The sequence below is a fragment of the Jaculus jaculus genome, chromosome 4 (assembly GCF_020740685.1).
Source record: "Jaculus jaculus isolate mJacJac1 chromosome 4, mJacJac1.mat.Y.cur, whole genome shotgun sequence".
Taxonomy (NCBI): domain Eukaryota; kingdom Metazoa; phylum Chordata; class Mammalia; order Rodentia; family Dipodidae; genus Jaculus; species Jaculus jaculus.
This window is the reverse complement of record NC_059105.1, coordinates 34,266,438-34,286,038: the sequence shown is the minus strand read 5'-3', so window position 1 is coordinate 34,286,038 and position 19,601 is coordinate 34,266,438. Positions and strand designations below refer to the sequence as shown.

At 47.6% G+C, this 19,601-nt stretch overlaps 1 protein-coding gene across 4 annotated transcripts in view; it reads left to right on the top strand.

Annotated features, from left to right (window-relative positions):
• Nrp2 (neuropilin 2) overlaps positions 1-19,601 on the top strand; it is a 123,515-nt gene that overhangs the window by 70,659 nt on the left and 33,255 nt on the right. For 2 of the 4 annotated variants that reach the window (XM_004653555.2, XM_004653559.3), the window contains exons 11-15: positions 1,820-1,936; positions 5,150-5,290; positions 15,228-15,490; positions 17,082-17,178; positions 18,298-18,318. In XM_004653555.2, the coding sequence (XP_004653612.1) occupies positions 1,820-1,936; positions 5,150-5,290; positions 15,228-15,490; positions 17,082-17,178; positions 18,298-18,318 (639 nt within the window). Of the gene's footprint in view, positions 1-1,819; positions 1,937-5,149; positions 5,291-15,227; positions 15,491-17,081; positions 17,179-18,297; positions 18,334-19,601 lie in introns of all 4 variants that reach the window. The other 2 variants (XM_004653554.2, XM_004653558.3) reach the window with 1 other exon arrangement.

The following is a 19,601-nucleotide window of genomic DNA, read 5'->3' as shown; positions in this document are numbered from 1 at the left end:
TGTCACTTTGCCTCCCACCCTCCAGCTGACTCAGTTTGCCCCCTACCACTTTAGGGACAGTACTTAAGTCACGGGTTCTTGATTTTTATTTTATTTTTACTTTTCAAATTTCCATGTGTGTCTGCGACTCGCCCTTGGTACATGTCTTCATCCTCCCAAAAGGCGAAGAGAAAACTCTCAAGGGCTGGCTTGGACTTCTGCAGCGAAATGATTTTACAGGGCCGCCTCACCTGTTAGCCAGTTTGTTTGTGTTTCAAGTGATTACTCCTTGCCTTGCTGCCCATAGTTGGCCTCACAATTGAGTTTGAGATTCGATGACGCAGTGACAAATTTGAACTTACAAATTAGGACACTTCGAGGTTATTTTGCTATTTCCTGTGAGCAGGAGGCAGACTCGGGCAAAGGGAGGTTACATACATAGTATTTAATAGCAGAAAGGTGGGAAGTCAACCGTGAAAAAGCTATTCAGCGTATTTAGCAATTTCCTTCAGCTCCTGGCTTTATTAAATGGTATCCTGAAGGGTGCCCTACAAAGGCGTCTAATCACATACAATAGTGTGAAGGAGCAGGTATAGAAATGGGAGGAACAATGCCCTGACTTCCAGTTGGAGGGCAGTTCTGCGATGCCCGCACCACCCCACAATCCACAGGCCTGAACATCAGTCTCCAGAATCCTTCCCACCCCACCCCAGGACCTGAGTCATAGCCCCATTCATTTCCCAAATGGTTAAGGAATGAGTGACTGGCATTAGCAAATAAACAAGCAGATGAATGGATCAGTGAAACACTCACCTAGCGCAGGTTAAAAAAAAAAAAAATCCAACTGCCTCCAGCCGGGCCTGGCTTAGCCAGCTTTTTATTGCATGCTCCTTGTTATAACACTTTTAATAAGTTGCCAAACATTTGCAAGCCTGGAGATTGTATGTAGGGATTTGGGCTGGGGCGGAGCCAGTCATGGTGCCCCCTTTGGGTGAGGCATGCAAGATCCTCTCCTCTGTTATTTCCACCACTCCTGACTCCTCCCAGCCCTAGGAGCCTTCCTTGGAGGTATTTGGATTCCGGAGGCACTGGAATTACTTCCACTTAGTCTGAGTCCCTTTACATCCGAATTCCCATTTGTCCAGGTTTGTGCAAACACAGTGTCTGGAGTCGGGCTTCCCAAGCTGCTGGTTCACTGACGGCTTTGGTGACAAAATGGCTTCTGTTTCTGATTATTTTATTGCAGGTAGGCCCCACAGGTCAGATCATTTTGTAGGGTTAGCTTTGGTTCCACAAAATCCTGTCTAAGCGAGTTAAAGCTGCAAAGGAAAAGTCTGTTTTGTAAGGAAGGAGGAGCCAGCGGCGACGCCCGCCAGCGCCGCTCAGGCCCGTTTCCTGCATAAGGGAAAGTCGCTGCAGTAACCACGGAGCTTCTGAGAGCGGTGTTGGCGAGCACCGGTCCTGTCCCTTGTGAGCGTTTTCCATGCATCTGTCGTAAATCGAACGTCCAGATGTAGATTAACCCTGCCTCGGTGTCAGCATCGCCACAAATGGCGTTTTGTGCTGAGCTTGGGGCCTCTAACGTGGAGTTAGGAGCACGGGGGTTTCGGCCCATGCCTCAGTTGCAGCTCTAGATTGTTCCCGCGTGACTGAGGTAATGCTCTTGGCTTCAGTCAACAATGCACAAAGGGGACGTCAGAGTTTAGCGCACAGGTGTGGATCTCACTTTCCTTTTCGCCAGCCAGCTCATGTTTTGAGGTCTTTTTTTAGCATCTTACCCCCTCTGGGCTCCAGTGAAGCCTGCTGTAGCATTCTCTCCTCTTCCTTTGCCTTTACATAGACTCAAAGCCCACAGTGGAGACGCTGGGACCCACCGTGAAGAGTGAAGAGACCACCACCCCCTATCCCATCGACGAGGATGCCACGGAGTGTGGGGAGAATTGCAGCTTTGAGGACGGTAAGGATTAAGGTGGACATCATATTACAAGTGGGATGGCATGGGCATGGACCAGTCAGGGTGAGGGGCTACCCACTGACTGGTCATAGACTTGAGCCTCCTGGGTTAGACGTCAATGGGGTCTCAGAGAAGGGGTCAGCGAGTTGCAAACACCCAGAGGCTTGGGGTAGGAGCTGTTTACAACCCTTCTAGAAGCATTCAGATATTGTAACATGGAGCATGGCCCCACAGATGTGAACCCTCTGCAGAAATCAGGGTGCGCCCAAAGGGAAGTCCCATGGCTGACCCCTCGCTGCCTTGTTTTTCCTGAAGGACAGCCATCCCCAGCCTTAGATTTCATAGAAATGACAGTTTCTACTGTGAAGATGTGTCCCCATGGGAGTCCTGTGACCATCTGGTGTCATTTGGGTGGTTTGGTCATGAAGAGTATGATAGTCAAGTTCATTCAGCAGTCAACCATGACTGAAACTTCCCTGATTTGAGAAAGTGTCACAGGGATAGAGAAGATGGCTTAGCAGTTAAGGTGTTTCTCTGCAAAGCCAAAGGACCCAGGTTTGATTCCCCAGGACCCACATTAGCCAGATGCACAAGGTGGCGCATGCAGCTGGAGTTCGTTTGCAGTAGCTGGAGGCCCTAGTGCTTGCTCTCTCTCTCTCTCTTTCTCAAATAAATAATAAAAAATAAAATATATTAAAGAAAGTGTCACAGGGATGTTTCTACAAGACAGCATGTCACATCCTCTATGACTTAGCACAGTATAGGGCCAAAGGCAGAAATGTGAAAAGGCAACCTCAAAACCCAGGGGATCCTCATTTTGGATCATTTCTTCACATAGGAAATCTGTACTAGTTTCATGTTCCCTTCTAAACATATCCAAGCTAGATAAAAATGATAATGAATGAAATTGTAAAAAAGTGAAGAAAATGGTCATTGGCAAAGCCCAAAAGTAAGTCATATTTTAAATTACACTACTAAGGTCACTATGTATTTGGACATTCCTGATAAACCACAAATTTTGGAACACCTGGCATTTTTGGCTGGAACTCTGAGTTTGACAGCCTCAATTTTTAGTAAATTACTTATCATTATTAAATGTTCATTAAACAAAATGTGGGAAGATTAGTGGACAGACTTGAGAAGGAAGATAAAGATATAGGTTGATGGTACCATCTATTGAATCTGCACATGCAGCCATCAGGTAGCAAGAGGACCTGCCTGGAGCAAATAGATGGATCAAAAAGGAAAAAAAAAATGGCTACTAAGAAGAATGGGAAGAAAGCCAAAATTAAATGCTGAAGTTGTATGACTGAAAAAATGATAATTTAATGCATATGTTTTCGGGAATGCGCTTTTGTATATTGTGTGGGTGGGGGACACTAGTGGTCAGGGTTAGTTGAATACAGCATCTTGACATTTTAATGAACTTGTTTTTATTTCATAAAGAGAAGGAGAAGTCGAGAATCTTCCAAGACATGTCTAAGACAATTTGAAAGCCAAAAAGGGAACACATAGGGAGTTAATATATTAGATTCACAAAGCTAGCTTGTTGGGGAGTGGGGATTCCATCTAAATGGCAATCCAAATGAAAATTTAAGGGTACTGCTGCAAAATTTCAGAAGTTTATTTTTAATATAATTTTACTGTTTCTAGTGGTTTGTTTGATTTGAGGTTTCTTTGATGGTTCCTTCCCTTCTCTCTGTCTCTTGTTTTTTGTAAAAGATTTTTTGTGTGTGTGTGCGGAATTTGGTTCCTGAGATACAGTGTGCATATAAACATTAGAGAGGAATTATGGTATATTGAATTACTCTGTATTTTTGAACGGAAAAATAGACCTTCAGAAATTGCTAGGAGAGGGGATGGTGAGTACGAAGGACTGACTTTCCCAAGCCACAGGTTGATGCTTCTGTAATAGGCTCCATGTGTTTCTTCTCCACTCAAGCTGACTTTGGCCAAGGGTGGGCAAACATTAAGCGCTCTCTCTTGGGAAGGGCAGGCACAAGCAGGGTCTGCTGACAGCCGGCCTCCTGCTGCCAAGGTCAGCAGCATCATGGCCTCCGAGACCCAAGTCTTTTCCACCCCACAGTGAGCAATTTGCTCCTTCCAGTCTTCTGTTCCCTCAGACTTCATCCTGAACCTTCCCTATGGAAATTTCTCCATGGGAACCTAGAAAGGGAAGTAAGGGGGCCAAAGACCTCACTTCCTCTCTGCTGCCAACATAAGCCAATACTTCTCTGCTGTCTCTAGCGAGTGTTCCTATTCGGGTCCCCAATTTCTCTCATTCTCCACCTCCAAACTACCTCCGCTTAATTGTGTAGCTGGTACTAACTCATACTGGGATGTTAGATCCAAGGTGGAACCTAAAAGAAACCCTATCTTTGGGCTTAGTAGATAAACCTCCAAAGTAAGCAAGACAAGCCTAACTATGGGGTCACCTCTTAAGAGTCAATGGGAAAAGCATTCTTCCCTGGTACTGGGATCCTGACCTACGAAATGTCCTCCCAGGTAGCTGCCGATCACGGGCTTGAGCCACCAGGTCCAGCATGTAAAAATACCCTCCCTACATCTGTCTCATCACAGAGACTGGTGGCTCCTGGTACAACCCCTTTACTTCACTCCTAACGTATCAAATTGCCCACGTGGCGATGTTGAACTCTCCTTGTCTTCTGAAATAAGAGATGTGTCAAAGAGGAAAACAATCCAGCCTTGTTTTTGAGGTCACTTTCTTTGCTCTGGCCAGAACCTTCCAGGCATTCTGGCTTCTCTGATGCTAATGGGCTGCCCCATCACTGCTGAGAGCCAGGCTGGCAGGAGATGAGATGATCCTTTTAGGGAGCCAGCCTTCCATGGAGGCACTGGGGAGACATTCTTTTCTGGCATTTAGGGAACAGCAATGTTCACATTTGTCTGCTCTCCGAGGTAGACAGAGGAGGCTGATTAGAGCCCGAAGCCATTTGGTGGCCTCATTTGTAATTGCTTACTATGGGAACCACTGGCAGACTTGGCTTTCATGCCTGGGAAGGATGAGACCAAAGCCTGACCCGAAAGCCAGCGATCTCCAAGATGAGTGAAGTGAATAAGCCAAGGGAGCCCCTTCTTTTCTCTGCTCCCCACACAGGCCTTGCCAGCCATTGACATGACCCGGCACCACTGTGCCTCTCCTCTGAACCCCCCACTCATTTGCCTGCCTTTGGGTTATTTTCTCCCCCCTCACAGACAGAGATTTGCAGCTCCCTTCCGGATTCAACTGCAACTTTGACTTCCCCGAGGAGCCCTGTGGTTGGCTGTACGACCATGCCAAGTGGCTCCGGAGCACCTGGACCAGTAGTACCAGCCCCAACGACCGGACATTTCCAGGTAAGCCAGCTGAGGGGTACTGTGACATGTGGAAGGTACTTGACTTTCAGCCTCACCTCCCTTGCAAGATTTGTAACTTCCTACCACAAAGCAACTCTGTGTTCTTTGCCCACAAACCACCAGTCTTTGCTCCAGACGTCACTGCATAGGCCAGCCAGGCTCCCTCGTGTGATTATAACACAGCTTGGAAGCTGGAAGGGAGGAGAGGCCAAGATAAAAGACAGAAGAGAAAGCTAGAAGGAGCCACTGAGTGGTCCTAGGAGGCCCATAGTGTCCTCTTGTTCCTCTAGATACTATCTACGACTATCACAGAGCACTTGTCAGCTTCAAGCTGGGCATGATTTAAAGTGGCCCATTGGGAGAACCCTGCCCTTGATTCTGACTCACAGTCCTGAGTACCACCACTGCTGAAGCCAACCAAGTCCAAGGACTGAAATGCTGCCATGCCCACACCTGTGATACTCACAGGTGTGTCTAGCAAAGTGCCCGGCCCTTGGTCTAAAGAAGAGTCTGGCTGCCAGACCTTGAAGTATTTTTATACCCACCCTTGGGTTTTCGGTGAGCCTTAGCTCTGAAGTCTGCCCCTGGAGCTATTGATGAAGATTGTCTTTAGCCCCTGTGGGCAAGTAAAACCCAGGGCTCACTGCTAGCTCCCCTGCTTCATGCTCTAGTGGCCTTCTAGAGATGTTTAACCACAGGCTTTGCAAGGATCTGCACAAAACCCCAAGCCCACTGAGTAACACGTGCCTCTTTCGACGGTGTAAAAACACCGTGCTCAAGCCGGGCGTGGTGGCGCACGCCTTTAATCCCAGTACTCGGGAGGCAGAGGTAGGAGGATTGCCATGAGTTCAAGGCCACCCTGAGACTACATAGTTAATTCCAGGTCAGCCTGGACCAGAGTGAGACCCTACCTCGAAAAACCAAAAAAAAAAAAAAAAAAAACACCGTGCTTCAGTTTGAGTTACAATACATCATGGAAGGCAGAGTGCAGAGGTGGAGCTGGAGATCAGGGGAGGATGCTTCCTCACCGTACAGATACAATTAATATAAATAGCCTCCGGAGCCAAGATACTGGTGGAAAATTTAAACTGATTAGGAAGTGTTGAATTGAGTATATTTTCCTTTCTCTTGAAATATAATTTACTGTAAACTTTATGCAATTTAAATTTTAATAATGGTTTCAGTTGACTGTCTTGCAGAGTTCCAAAAAGTGTAACAGGTGGCTCTCACAAGCCAGCACACACTCATTAGCTTTTGATTACCCCATTCCTCCCACATGAACCTTAGACGTCCATAAGCATTTGAGAGGAAAGGGGTTAATTTTGGAAATTTAGTAGACCAAGTGTTGCCAAGATCCACTGGGGGAAGAGCTAGAAAGTGGAAGGGGGAGGGACTCCCCTATTACAGGCTTCCTCAAAGCTGTTCTGCTGCCCCTCACCCCAAGGGCTAGTGATGCTCTCAGTCCCCAGGGAACAGCAGTGGGGCAGGCCCTAGGACAGCACTTGGGGCCAGCCTCCTGCCTCAGCCGACACTTGCTTTCCTGTAGGGTCACAGCATCTGCTCTGGAGAAAAACATTTTCATATTTCAAGTGTTTATCTCTTCAGCATTTGAGTGCTAGCTCAGAGAGTAGTATCTGCCCATCACCACAGCCTCGGGCCCAGGAGAGAGCACTTACCCCGTGCCAGCCTTGAGCCCCCTCCCCCTCCCATTCACTGTAATAATGTTTAATTAATATAATGAGCCTCTTGCACGTTGGGAGAAAAATACTGATTTTTATAACCCAGCCTGGATTTTTCATTTCATTTCCTCTCCTTTGAGAATGGGTCCAATTAATTGGTGGTTTTTCCCAGGCCCCGACCTTAATCTAAACATAAGAAAGGTGAGCGAGGTATTTGTATGTGCATAGTGTACATGAGTGTGTGTGTGTGTGCATGTGTGCGTGTGTTGTAAGGTATAGCGTGGCTGGTCAAGGCACTTTGAATAAGGGCTGTACAACACGGGCTCTCTGCAGGGTGGGAGGTCCACCAGCTCCTAACCATAGTCCAGTTCCACTTCTTTCTCCGCATTCTAGCCATCCCTGCCACCCTTCTAAGCAGATTTCTACTGAGGGTGCCTGAGGTCAGCAGTGGCTGGCTAGAAGACCTCCTGCTCACAAGGCATTGGAAGCACTTCAGTCACCTCCCCCTGGCCTGTACCACTGCTGCCCTGTGCCTGCACCCCATCTTCGTCCACTCCGCACCCTCACCTGAGTGTCTGCTTCCTTGACCCTTGGTACTGGTTGGCAATGCCAGTCTTGGTCTTTCTTCTTGTGGATTCATTTCACCCTGCAGTTAGGGAGGGCTTTCTACAGCAAGCTCACAAAGCCGGCAGAATTCCAATGTTTGGTTGAACGGATGGGACAGGAAGAAAATTAGGGCCATAAGGAGCTGCTAAGAGCTAATGCTGTTCCTCCCTTAAGATATTGAGAGGAAAACAATTATTTTCCTTTTCCAGGACGATCCCTGAAGTTTGGAAAAGTGACACTTAGAACCTGCCTCCAGGAAGCAAAATCATAATATTGTTCTCAGAGTCCTTCCCTCTATCCTCTGGTGATTTTAAACCCCATTCTCCCTCTATTTCCTACTTTCTTTTTGCTTACAAAACTTGAAATTGGGTGGTAAGCAGAAGATAGAATGCCCTTTCTGTTTGGGGTGTTCCTTTCTTCTTAAAAAAAAAAAACTGGGGCCCGAGGGGAGCAGTTGCGAGAAAGGAAGCAGCTGGGCTTAGTTCAGGGCAGGGCAGATGCTAATGGGTTCAGTGGCTGGCGCCAAGAAGGCAGACCCGAAAGGCACCACCACGTCACCCACACTTCACTATTCCGCAAAGAGGAGATCGCTGGCTTCTAGAAAGGAAGCATGCCACAGAAGACATTGCATTTCAGAAGGGAGGTATCTCCATCAAGAGTTTGAGGGAATGGAGATGAAGGGAAGATATAGCCATGTTGAAATGCCATAGAGAGGCAATTTGATCAGAAGTGTCTGCGGAAACTACTTACATTGCTTAGATATTTTCTGATTAAGTTGTTTTCTCATAGTTTCTCCCCCTTCCCCCTCCCCGCCACCTCTTTTAAGTCAGCAATTAGTTCTGTTCTTTTGGCTAGTGGAAATGGTTGCTTGAGGCTGACAAGACACCCACTGGTTTCATTCCACTGTTTTTGTTTTTCAACATAAGTCTTTCAAGCCACTCAGAATGTCTTTTTTTAGCTCCTGTGGCTCAGCCGCCTGGAGTGTGTTCATACCAACCCCTGGGGACCCGGCTCCAAATTCGTTGACCCCTGGTGGTGGTGGAGGAGCTTGCCCCACCCTCTCTGAGAAGCAATTCTGCCTTTTCTCAGAAGCTACAATGACATGGTGTCACCCTTTACTGAGGCTTCGATCACACAGCAGTGAGGTTGATCAGTGTTGGGTCTTGAAAGAACGAGGCAACACCTCTTGATATGATAGGGTGGGCTTAGATATCCAGACCTCCAGCGTTTAATGCAGAACCCCTAGCCACATGCAGCTGTTTCTGTTTTCATTTTGATCAATTAAAATGAATACAGCCAACGCGTCATTTCTGCTGCCACACCAGTCACGTTTCATGGACACAATAGCTGCCCTGTGTGGGTCAGCACATGCTCAGAGCATGACGTCATCCCACAGTGCCACCTTAACATGAGGGCAACCTCGGGCCCTTGCTGATGCTCATGTGTTTTTGTTGTTGTTGTTGTTTGGTGTGGTGTAAACCAAGAAGCAGGACTTAGGGGGAAGGTTCTTTTCAATGAGCCCTTTATAGAAGTGTTCAGTGGCTGGTGATTATCAAATTGTTTGTGTGTGTCATCCTACTTGACTGTACAACCAAGTAAGAAAGTCAAATAGTATTAGCATTTTGGATAACCTCAGTAAGTACTAAATGATATCAATCATAATGTTGGGTGTTATTGTCGTTACCATTCCTATCGTCAAGAAGGAGATGAGAGCCAGGCCTAGTGGCACAGACCTTGTAATCCTGGATACTCAGAAGGCTGGGACAAAAGGACTGGCAAGATCAAGACCTGCTTGGGCTACAGAGTGAGTCTGAGTGCAGTCTAGGCCAACTCAGTGAGACCTTGTCCCGAAAGAAGAAAAACAGAGAGCTGAGGACATAGCTCCGTGGTAGGGTGCTTGTCTAGCATACATGAGGCCCTAGATTCAATTCCCTGTATGAGAGAGAGAGAACAGAAGTAAACAGGACTGTATCTAGCTGGCTTCCTGGTTCTCCCCTGTGTGATGCTCCTGCATGTGTGTTCTTCTTTCATGCATTGGTTGGTTTTGTGAGGCACGATTACAGTGCCTCCTCACTTCAATAACTTCAAGTCCTGAAGTGATCTAAAAAAAACAGGCCAAGCCTGCTTGGAATAGGACATTGTTGTGGAAGGTCAGATTTGCCCAGCTTATGTAAGGGATTGAGAGAGCAGTGCCTTTATTCTGAGTTCAAAAGCAAGCTCAAGTGGGAGTAAGTCGGGAATTTTAACATCCAGGTTTTACATATGTCAGGCAGCCCTTCCATGTAAGTAGTATTAACTTCTCTTTGAGCTATTTTGATGTGGACTAGGCACTGATAAACTCCAGCCGAGTGGGAGAGAGAGCTGTAATTCACTTGATGCATGTAGAAGAAGCTGGGTGTGGTGGGTGAATGGTCATGAAGCTATCAGAGAAAATAATTGACAAGTGAACTTACTTAATGATGGGCTTGATTTTTGATGGTGAGCTATCACTGACCCTGAACTAAGAAGCAACTCTCTGAGCTCAAGAAATCAGGTGACAGCCAACAGTTCAGGCATTGGCCGTAGATGGGGTTGCCTTCAGAAGGAGGTAGATGTGGTTTGGCTGGGGCACAACCCTTGCAAATGCAAGGATAGAAACTTCTCAGGCTATGGACCTTGACTGACAATGAGACCAGGAACAGCCTAGCTAGAAGTTAACCAATGTCCAAGGAATAATTGCAACTAGAAAAAGAAAGAATTGAGGTTCTTCTTTAAAGGATGGAAAGAAAATATTCAAGAAAAGTTGTTATCCCTTCTTCTGAGCAGTATGTGGGTTAATAATGAAGGGGAAGAATGATGGAAAGACTCAGGAATGGGAGAACTTTACGTGGAAGCTTACATATCAAAAGGCAGCTCCAGGTGAACATCTGCAGAGACGAGACCAGAAACCATGCATGAATGTTCCTTTGTAAACCTTGAAAACATCCTGCTCAGCTCATCCAAAGTCAGTGTTTCCCTTAACTGGTTATTCATTTGAGGACCTTAGCAGAGATACACTGACCTTGGGAGGCCAGCTGAGGGGGTGACTCATGTTTTAAGTATGACCTGTTCTAAGAGCCTACATCTCCTGCAGCACTAAACATTCTTTCAGATGGCGGTTCTAGTAGGAGGTCAAGATGCTAGCCAGGAGATGTGGTGGGCGGGGGCGGGCGGGGGACAGATGGTGTGTTTGGCTTTGGGTAGCCAGGAAGATCAAACTGGTGATTTATTTCAGGGTTTGGTAAGGTATCAGAGACACAATTGAATCCACAGCAGTTGGGCCCATCACAGTCGCATGTCCACAAGAGACTTAAGCAGCCGAAGCCAGATGGGGCCATAAATTGCCAGGTGAAATATTAAGAGACCTTCAGAGACGGCAGCAGGTTGAAACGCCTGAGTGACCCTGTCCTCTGCACTACCTCTCTGCCCTTTTGAACTCCTGTTGTTAGTTCCCATGTGATTGTTTTCCCTGTGTCATTGGCAACCACAGATGTTTGGAGCCAAAGGCCTAGCAAAATGCCTCCCTGATTTCCCAGGTCAGGAGGAGGAGGATTGTATCTCAGGGATGTTATTTCTTCATTCTCATTCAGCAAATGAACTTATTTCCTTTCCATTGTCTTTTTGTTGGAAGCTATCCATTACCAGCATTGCAACCATCAGCTATAAGAATAAGAGTCGGCTCCCAGCAAGCAAGGCTGGGTCTTAGCTGGTCAGTTGTCACTTAGGGCAAACTCTTGACAATCCAAAGGGCTGTCCCTTCAGGTCCAAGTCAATTCATAGAATAGCCCTTTCCCCACTCCATGTCAACCGTTCTGTATCAGGTAATCAACATCCTTCATAGTTTTAGAGCTTCGTCAGTGACTGGTGGAAGTGGGCCACAGATTGGAATAATCTAAAACAATCTCCACTTCCGTGCCCGGCTCCCAGCGTCTTACGTATGAACGCCCAGACGTAAAAGAGATGAAGCACTGAGCTTGTCTTGCAGACATTGGTGGAGGCTCACTCCTGCAGCCAGGTTGTGCTTTCTGGGGAAGCATGGGTTGGAGGTCTTAGTTCTCCAGAAGTGAGAGTGTTTCTAAGTTGGAGGACAGGAGCTGGCAGCCTTCCACGGGGCAGAAAAGGAGGAAGTGTGTCTAATGACAACAGGAAGGCTTAAAACTGAATTTAAGAAGTTTCTGACAAGAGCGTGTCCTGGAGAGCACATGGTCAGTGTGGCCTGTGGAGATTCTTTCCCTAGATGTTTTGTTTTCACTTGCTGCCTCTGGGAGGCAGGGTTGGCCCACTCTGTGTGATCACTGGAGGTTCCACTCTTGATCCAGAACCATGTCGCATCCCATTTCATCTTCTTCAGACTGGCCCAGAAGACACACGGTAAACAGCGCATGATGGAAAGCTTGGAAGAGGCTGGCCTCGGGGGTCAGGCCAGGTGGGCTCAGCTGCTTATCCAGAGAAGGCCATCCCTGAGTTTCTTTTGAGTGTTGGACTGACTTCGGCAGGTTCAGCATGGTCTTTCTGTCCCTGTCTTTGTCAAGTAAAGGCCCTCATAAGGAGGCAGTGTGCATATCGGCAGTAGTGATTCCATTGAGCTCTTCCTGCGTCCCTGTTCCTACACAAAGCACTTAATACAGCTCATTTCCACAAGCCTATGCAGTAGTATGCCATAACTGTGTCCAGTTTTTGGATAAACAAACTGAGGCATTAAAAAAGTTAAGCAGCCTCCAGCCAAGATTCCACCCCAGGTAGAAGCCATGCTCTGTCTCAACAGTGTTCAAATCCTTTTCCCATCACCCTCTAGTGGCGGTCTTGGCAGCATGATTTCATTTCTCTGAGCCTCAGTGTTCTTTTTCATAAAAGTGCAGAAAACAAGCTGGATGTGGGGCATGCACCTATAATCCCAGCGCTTAGAAGGTATGGGAAGGAGGATCACAAATTCAAGGCCAACCTGCAGTAATAGTAAGACCCACAGAGGGAGGGAAACACACAGAAAGAGAGAGAGAGAAAGAGAGAGAGAGAGACTAAATAGCCCTAGCACAGCATGATGTTCCATGAGACAGGGTGGGTAAAGCCCCAGGGCACTATCTGTCCCGTAGTAGCTTCACAGCTTGCTCATCCTCTCCCCCTGCTTCTTTCTCTCCCTTTCCTTGTGTTTTTCCAGGTCTAAGTCATTCCTTCACGGTGTCCCTGGTTCTAATCAAGCCTCTCTTAGTGACAGGCAGGGATGTTTTGCAGCTCAGTGTCCCTCTGACTGATGTCGACTGCTAATTCCTTAAATTTACATATCATCTTTCTTCCCTGGAGCTCGTAGCACTTAACGGACAAGTGGGGCACAAATGATTTAACTAAGTGAAATCCAGAGGCCCGCTTGTCTGGAGATTCTGCAAACCAGTGGATTAGCTCAGATGTCAGCTCTGAATTATGATCCTTCAGCTGCTCGTGCTTAGCACGCCACTGGAATTAACTCCCCGGTCTTGCCGTGGTCCCTGTAAATCATGCATAGTGATTATCATCCCACTGTGAGAGAGGAGAGAGAAAAGAAGGTGAGAGAATGAGGAGAGGAGAGGAAAGGAGAAGAGAGGAGAGGATAGGAGAGAGAGGAGAGGCACAGTGGGAAAGTATTCGCCTCAAACAGAGTGTGGCTGAATGTATGGACTTAGGGCAGCGGGAAATAAAGGGTTTGCTGTAGAAAGATAGGAAGCCCCTCAGTAGAGGCCCAGATCCACCCTTGGACCCTCTTCCTTAGATAAGTCACTCGAAGCTTTCTATGCCTTGTATTAGATTAGTCAGTCTTAGCTCACAAGTGCATGGCAAGGGTGAGATGAAATAATGCATAATCATATGCTTTGTGACTTGCCAAGCACCATGCAGTTATGAGTTGCAATTTTCATTAATAGTGGTAGCAATAAGATCTGATAGGAGAAGCATAGGTTTAGAAGATCGTCGAGTGGCTGGTTGTAATATCAGTAGCTTCTCTCTCAGCCAATTCCCATCTGTGAGATTCTCTTCTGGGTATGGCTGCCTGTTCATTATCTGCACTGACTTTGGCCTTGGTGGACAAACATGGCTATGTATATAGCCAGACCCTGCATTCTAAATTAGTCTGATTTGACTTTGGCCAGAGAGGGTAGCTCCCAGCAATAACCCCAGAGTCTGACTGCTGCAACGGTGTCAGAGAGCCAGGGAAGTGGGCAAAGTAGCCAGGGAGTTGAGGAGAAGGAGAAGCTGTTTCTGTCTGTCCATCACAGGCTTAGCTCTCCCCTGGAAAGATGACGTCAGCAAAAGTAACAGCAGCAAACCAGTGACCGGGCAGGCTGGTGTTGACTCAGCACTCTGGAATCCTAGTCTGTCCTTCCCTCATAAATTCAAGATGTTCACGGCCCCTAAGACTCAAAAAACTCTATGCACATGTCTCAGACTAAACATGACACTATGTTACCAAGACCCCGAGGTGTCTGACCTGGCCACATTCCATGCTGGATAGGCAGTGAAAATGTGAGTACCCTCTTTACAGAACTGTTCAGCGTACTAGGGCCCCTGTGTCTTAGGGCCCAAAGCAGGTGAGGAGAGTTCCTCCTTAGATGCTCCTTGCTCTGTGCACATAGCTCAAGGGCTCGGGCACACCTGCCCAAGCTGGAGTCACAGGTGCTGCTCTCTGCACCTGTTCTTGTGTGGCATAGGGGCTGCCAACTGTAACAACAGCCCAGTCTTCCACCTAAGTATTGGATAGATTGAAAACCAGTGTGCCAAAAACAATGACCATTCTTGAAGCATTTGGTTAGGCAAAGCCTTCATTTTCCAGAGCATGTATATTCTCTGCTAAACACGCAGCCTTTGTTCATGATAATGACTGCACCTTTCTCACCGGAGCTGCGTGTGCCTCGTTGCTCGAGGAAGGCCAAGCCCAGGCTTCCCCCCGGGTGCATACAGAAGGGGGCGGAATGTCAGGCTGCTCAGCTAGAAGCGCCAGTCATGCTTGAACCTGATGCGTGTGTCCAGGCTGCAGTCACTGGGGCCCAGGCGTCACCTGGCAGCTCTGGCAAAAACAGAAGGTTTTCGGTGTCTTCCATTTGGACAGTGCCCAGCCAAGACAACAAAAGCTGAAAGCCCCAAACCACCTGGCCAGAGTCACCTTCCAATTCAACAGCCACCTAACCCCCTCGAAATGCTTTCCTTGTAATTCAGTTCATTAGCTTTCATTGGTCCTTCGGGTAACCAGCGATGAATAAGATGTGAATCAAGCCTCTTAGGATCTAGGGAGAAGAATCAAGCTGGTATACCAGCAGCCAAAGCTTCAGATAGCCCATCCCAGGAGCTCCATGTGAAGAAGATAAGAAGCAAGCGACCCAAAGTAATAGGGAGGGTCCAGAGGCCACGGCATTTGAGTTGAGACTCTGAAGGGACCTTAGGAAGGGCACATAGGGAGGCAGACATTATGATATTTCTGGCACTTGGTAGGTGGAGGCAGGATTGTGAGTTCGATATCAGCTGCTCTACATAGGGAGACCCTGTCTCAAAACACCAAAAAAAAAACCAAAAAGACACAGTCTCAACTGGAGGGTCTCTAGCTGCAGAGTGGTGTCTTTCCTCCGCACTTACGAAGCCCCCCCCCCCCGCCCTCTTTGGTTTGTCTCCCCCAGATGACAAGAACTTCTTGCGGCTGCATAGCGAAGGCCGGCGAGAGGGCCAGTACGGGCGGCTCATCAGCCCCCCGCTGCACCTGCCCCGGAGCCCCGTGTGCATGGAGTTCCAGTACCAAGCCACAGGCGGCCGCGGGGTGGCGCTGCAGGTGGTGCGGGAAGCCAGCCAGGAGAGCAAGCTCCTGTGGGTCATCCGCGAGGACCAGGGCAGCGAGTGGAAGCACGGGCGCATCATCCTGCCCAGCTACGACATGGAGTACCAGGTGGGGTAGCGAAGGGAAGGGACTAGGAGATCCAAGGGAATCGTGGCGATCCGTATTGCGATATTTCAAGGAGCTGTGCCCATTCATCATTAGGGGACACGGTTAAGCTCCGCTGTTTTCATTGTGTTCCTCGCGTCGCCATGGCAACTAAATGACACTCTTATTTGTTATTCAGAATGTGCCTATCTCTTCACCCAGACTTGGTTCTTTGTTCCTCCTATTGCCTTTTATATTGCTGAAATCTTCTCCAACAAATGTTTCTTCTCTCCATTTTATTTTAGATTGCTATCAGGTAGGCTGACAAAGGGACACAGGAACCTGGGAAATAAACACAAACAAACCCTCCACAGGCCAGGGAAGGGACAGTGGAGCCCTCAGAAGGGAAGAGGCAGTGGACATACCCTCCCCTCCCTGCCCCAGAAAGCCTGAATCCAGGAAGGGGCAAAAACTGGAGTAGGGTTTACACTCCACCAGCAGTAGACCTGAGAGAGCTGTAAACAAGTGGCTTCTCTCTCAGCTCCAGGAACTCAGTCCTGTTGTGTCTGTCTGTCTGTCCCACGGAACCAGAGACAGAGGCACAGGTGGACACCCGCAGCTGTAGCCGCATCTGGGGTAGGACTAGACACACTATGGATGAGGTGACTGCAAACCAGCCAGGGCATTAACCTGCTCCTCCCCAGACGAGGAGCAGCAACAGATGGCCAGTAAGGCAGCCAACTGCTCGCTCGGCTTGCCAGAGGACATGTGCTCGTTTGCAGAGAGAGAACCTGCGGAGGGTGAGAATGAGGAATAATCAAAGACCACAGAGCCCAGGGGCTTCAGTGTGCAGCACACAGAGCCACTTTTGCTCTTGAGGTGCAAGGCATCCTGAGACCATCGTACCCCCACTTGGGTTCCACTCATGAACTTTAATGCAGGTAGCAGAACCTATTTGCATTTTTGTCTCCCCCACTAGAAGGTGAGTGTCTCTGGGAAGAGCTCCTCTCTCTATATTTTGTTATTGTCCTAGTGCCTGGCGCCCAGTAGGTCCTCAGGAGAAGAGCACACCATCTCCTTGTTAGCTGTACTGATGGATCCCTAAGGCAAATGCGATCGTCAGCCACAAGGAAAGGTCACCCACGAGGCACTCTAAACCCCGTGTCGTGTTTCTCTCATTACCCTCACCTGCCTCTGTCCCCTAGAGCTTTCAAATACCTTGGTTGGGCATTTGAAAGATTTATGAGGAAAAAAAAGAAGCTTAAAAATAGAGAAAGAAGTTTCAGCAACCCCCCTCCCGCCCCCCTTAAACATGCCTTGATTGTGGTCCTTTTAATCAATACATTCTAGTTACTGGACAATAATATCCATCACCTTGTTATATTTTCTTATCCTCTCAAATATGCACTTGATTTGAACCAACTCTTTTTAATTAAGATCTCAAGAGATGTAGGCATGTGGTACGCAGATGTGTGCCAGGTGCAATAACACACACACATACACACACATACACACACGCACACACGGCGCTATAGTTAACAGAAACTTGGAAATCTTTGCACTGTTTGGACCAGGAAGCTCAGTTAACCAATGGCTCTTGTTCTCCTGGCTCTAGATCGTGTTTGAGGGGGTGATAGCAAAAGGACATTCAGGAGAGATTGCCATCGATGACATTCGGATAAGCACTGACGTCCCACTGGAGAACTGCATGGGTACGTGACTACATAGCTCTTTGTGACTTTTTCAAATAAGACACCAGGGGCTAGGATATGCAAGAGGAAGCAACAGGCTGTCTTCAAACATGCTATCCCCAGTGGGCTGGGGAGCGCCAATCTGCACAGGAGATGCTGTGTGGGTGTAGTTGTATCTTGGGGATCAGTAGGGGAGGGGTGTGAGATAGGTGAGGTTTATCCGCGTTCCCAGTCCAAAATAGATTTGCAGTAAATATATGAAAATTCAGGGTGCCAAGACCCCATCATCAGACTCCAGTTTTTAGCAAAGGAAATGCTAGAGGGTGTGAGCACCTGCCAGTCAGAATTACATGCTGGAAAGATTTGATGGATTTAATGGAAGCCTTCAGTAGTGAGCAAAAATAGTACCCACGCTATATAGGAGTGATAACACAATTACCCAAGCAGTTCTTTCACATGAATGAATTGCAGGGCACATTAAGGCATAAGAAGCAAGACGTTACATTTTGTTTTAAAGCTAATGCCTGTAATACCCAGGATCCTGCAGTCATAGGATTAGATATTGCATACCAGGGGGCCAGCATGGGAAGGGCAGCCAAACTCCCACCTGGGTCACAAGCGAGTAGCCAGTCATCCTGAGACACACACGTTTTCTCGTGCATCAGAGGCTCCCCTGAGCATTCCCTGACCATCTCCCATGAGAGCTGTGGAGATCACCCCCACCCCCAGAGCGAGAGGCAAGTCCTGAGAACTGCTTCTAGTTGGCAGAATGGCTGTAATAAGTCACCAAGTACTTTTCTTGGCCCGTGAGTGCCGGCTGTGATGTTAGAGACAATGGGGACTTCTCCCCCATTCCCTGAGAAACTCTCAGACCCTAAGCATCTAAAAAGTAGTCCTGGCTCTGAGAAAGTCATCAGCGGTAAAGTGACTGATGACAACGCTCTGGAGACCTATTACTCTATGAAGGATGTTTTTGTTCCAAAGCAACTTTAAGAATCCTCTGCACTAACCCCAACTCCGTGACTGAGAATGGTTGGGAAGCACAGTTTAAACACTCGGAGGATACTGGGCACATCGTCATTGCTATTGGATTCGTGTTACTTAACTCAAAGCTTTTTTTTTTTTCTCTTTCTTTTCCAGAACCCATATCAGCTTTTGCAGGTGAGGATTTTAAAGGTAAAACAAGTTTTTGTTTTGTTTTGTTTTGCATGGCTTTTCCTCCTCCCATATGCGGTGAATTTGCTGGGGATGGGGGCTGGGAGGAGTAAAACCAAATTTGGCAGAGCACACAAGGAAATAAAGATGCTGTGCTTTCCCGCCACTAGATGGCACCAGCAACACCTGAGATGTCCGGATTGAGAGCCTCACTATCTGTTTAATTAAAGTTTAGCAACCTATAACAGAGACAAATAGGTTACAGATAAGCCTTTCGACCTCACACTGTCCAACAGGGAGCAATGAGGCTAAAAATTCAGCAGTGGTGAGAAAGAAGAGGCTGTGGAAAGACTGAAGAAAAAAAAACTTCTTAGTAAATTAAAAGTGAAATGAGGTGGCAATGATTTATTTTAGCCTGAAGACGATTTCTTCCCAGCTTCAGGGTACCAAGGCAGTGGTCTCATTAGCCCTTAGTGAGGTACAGTGACAAGCAGTCTTGTGAAAGGAAGGTGTTGGGGAAAGACCCAAGGATGGATGATCATTATAGGAGAAGCTATTGAGTTCCGAAACTGGAGTGTGGTAAAGGAACTATGAGAAGGTGACTAGACTTATAAGACTTTCAAGTCAAGGCTGAAATCAAAAAAGGAATTTTTTTTCTCTAAAAAAGTAAATAGGGAGCCCCCAAAGAAGGAAGAAATGGGGATGCTTGTGTCATCTGGGGGAGGGGGAAGCAGCCTTGGGTGATGGCGGTTTGGTCCTTGCCAATGCACTGGATTGTATATCTCACTGTCTCTGCAACCGGGTTGTTAGGGTGGCCAGCCAGGGTTCTAATGCTTGGGGGCCACTTTCAAGGCTTCCCCACAGGTGGCCAACTATGGAAACATGCTCACAGACACTGAGCCCCGCCAGTGGCAGCCAATCTTCAGGGCCTATCTGGTGCCAACCATTTAAGGGGCTGCTGTGCCCTGTCTGTGTTGACTGGGTTTAACCCTCTAGGTGACAGCATTCCCAGATCAAGATAGCCATTTCCTATCACACCTACACTTGTTATCTTGGCTGTTACTCACCTGTCCAGCTCCTGACTGGACATCAACATGTGCCCCCCCAATTCCAAACCATCTTGCCTGTGTTGCCATTTGTGCCCCACAAATCTAAGATAATCAGTGAGGGTGAAGTGGCAGAACAGAGCAAGTGACCCTTAGTAGAAGATGTTCCCTTCCTTTCTTGCCCTTCCTTGCCTCTCCCCACTCCAAGTCACTCTCCATTCCACATTTGAAAGTATTGAATAT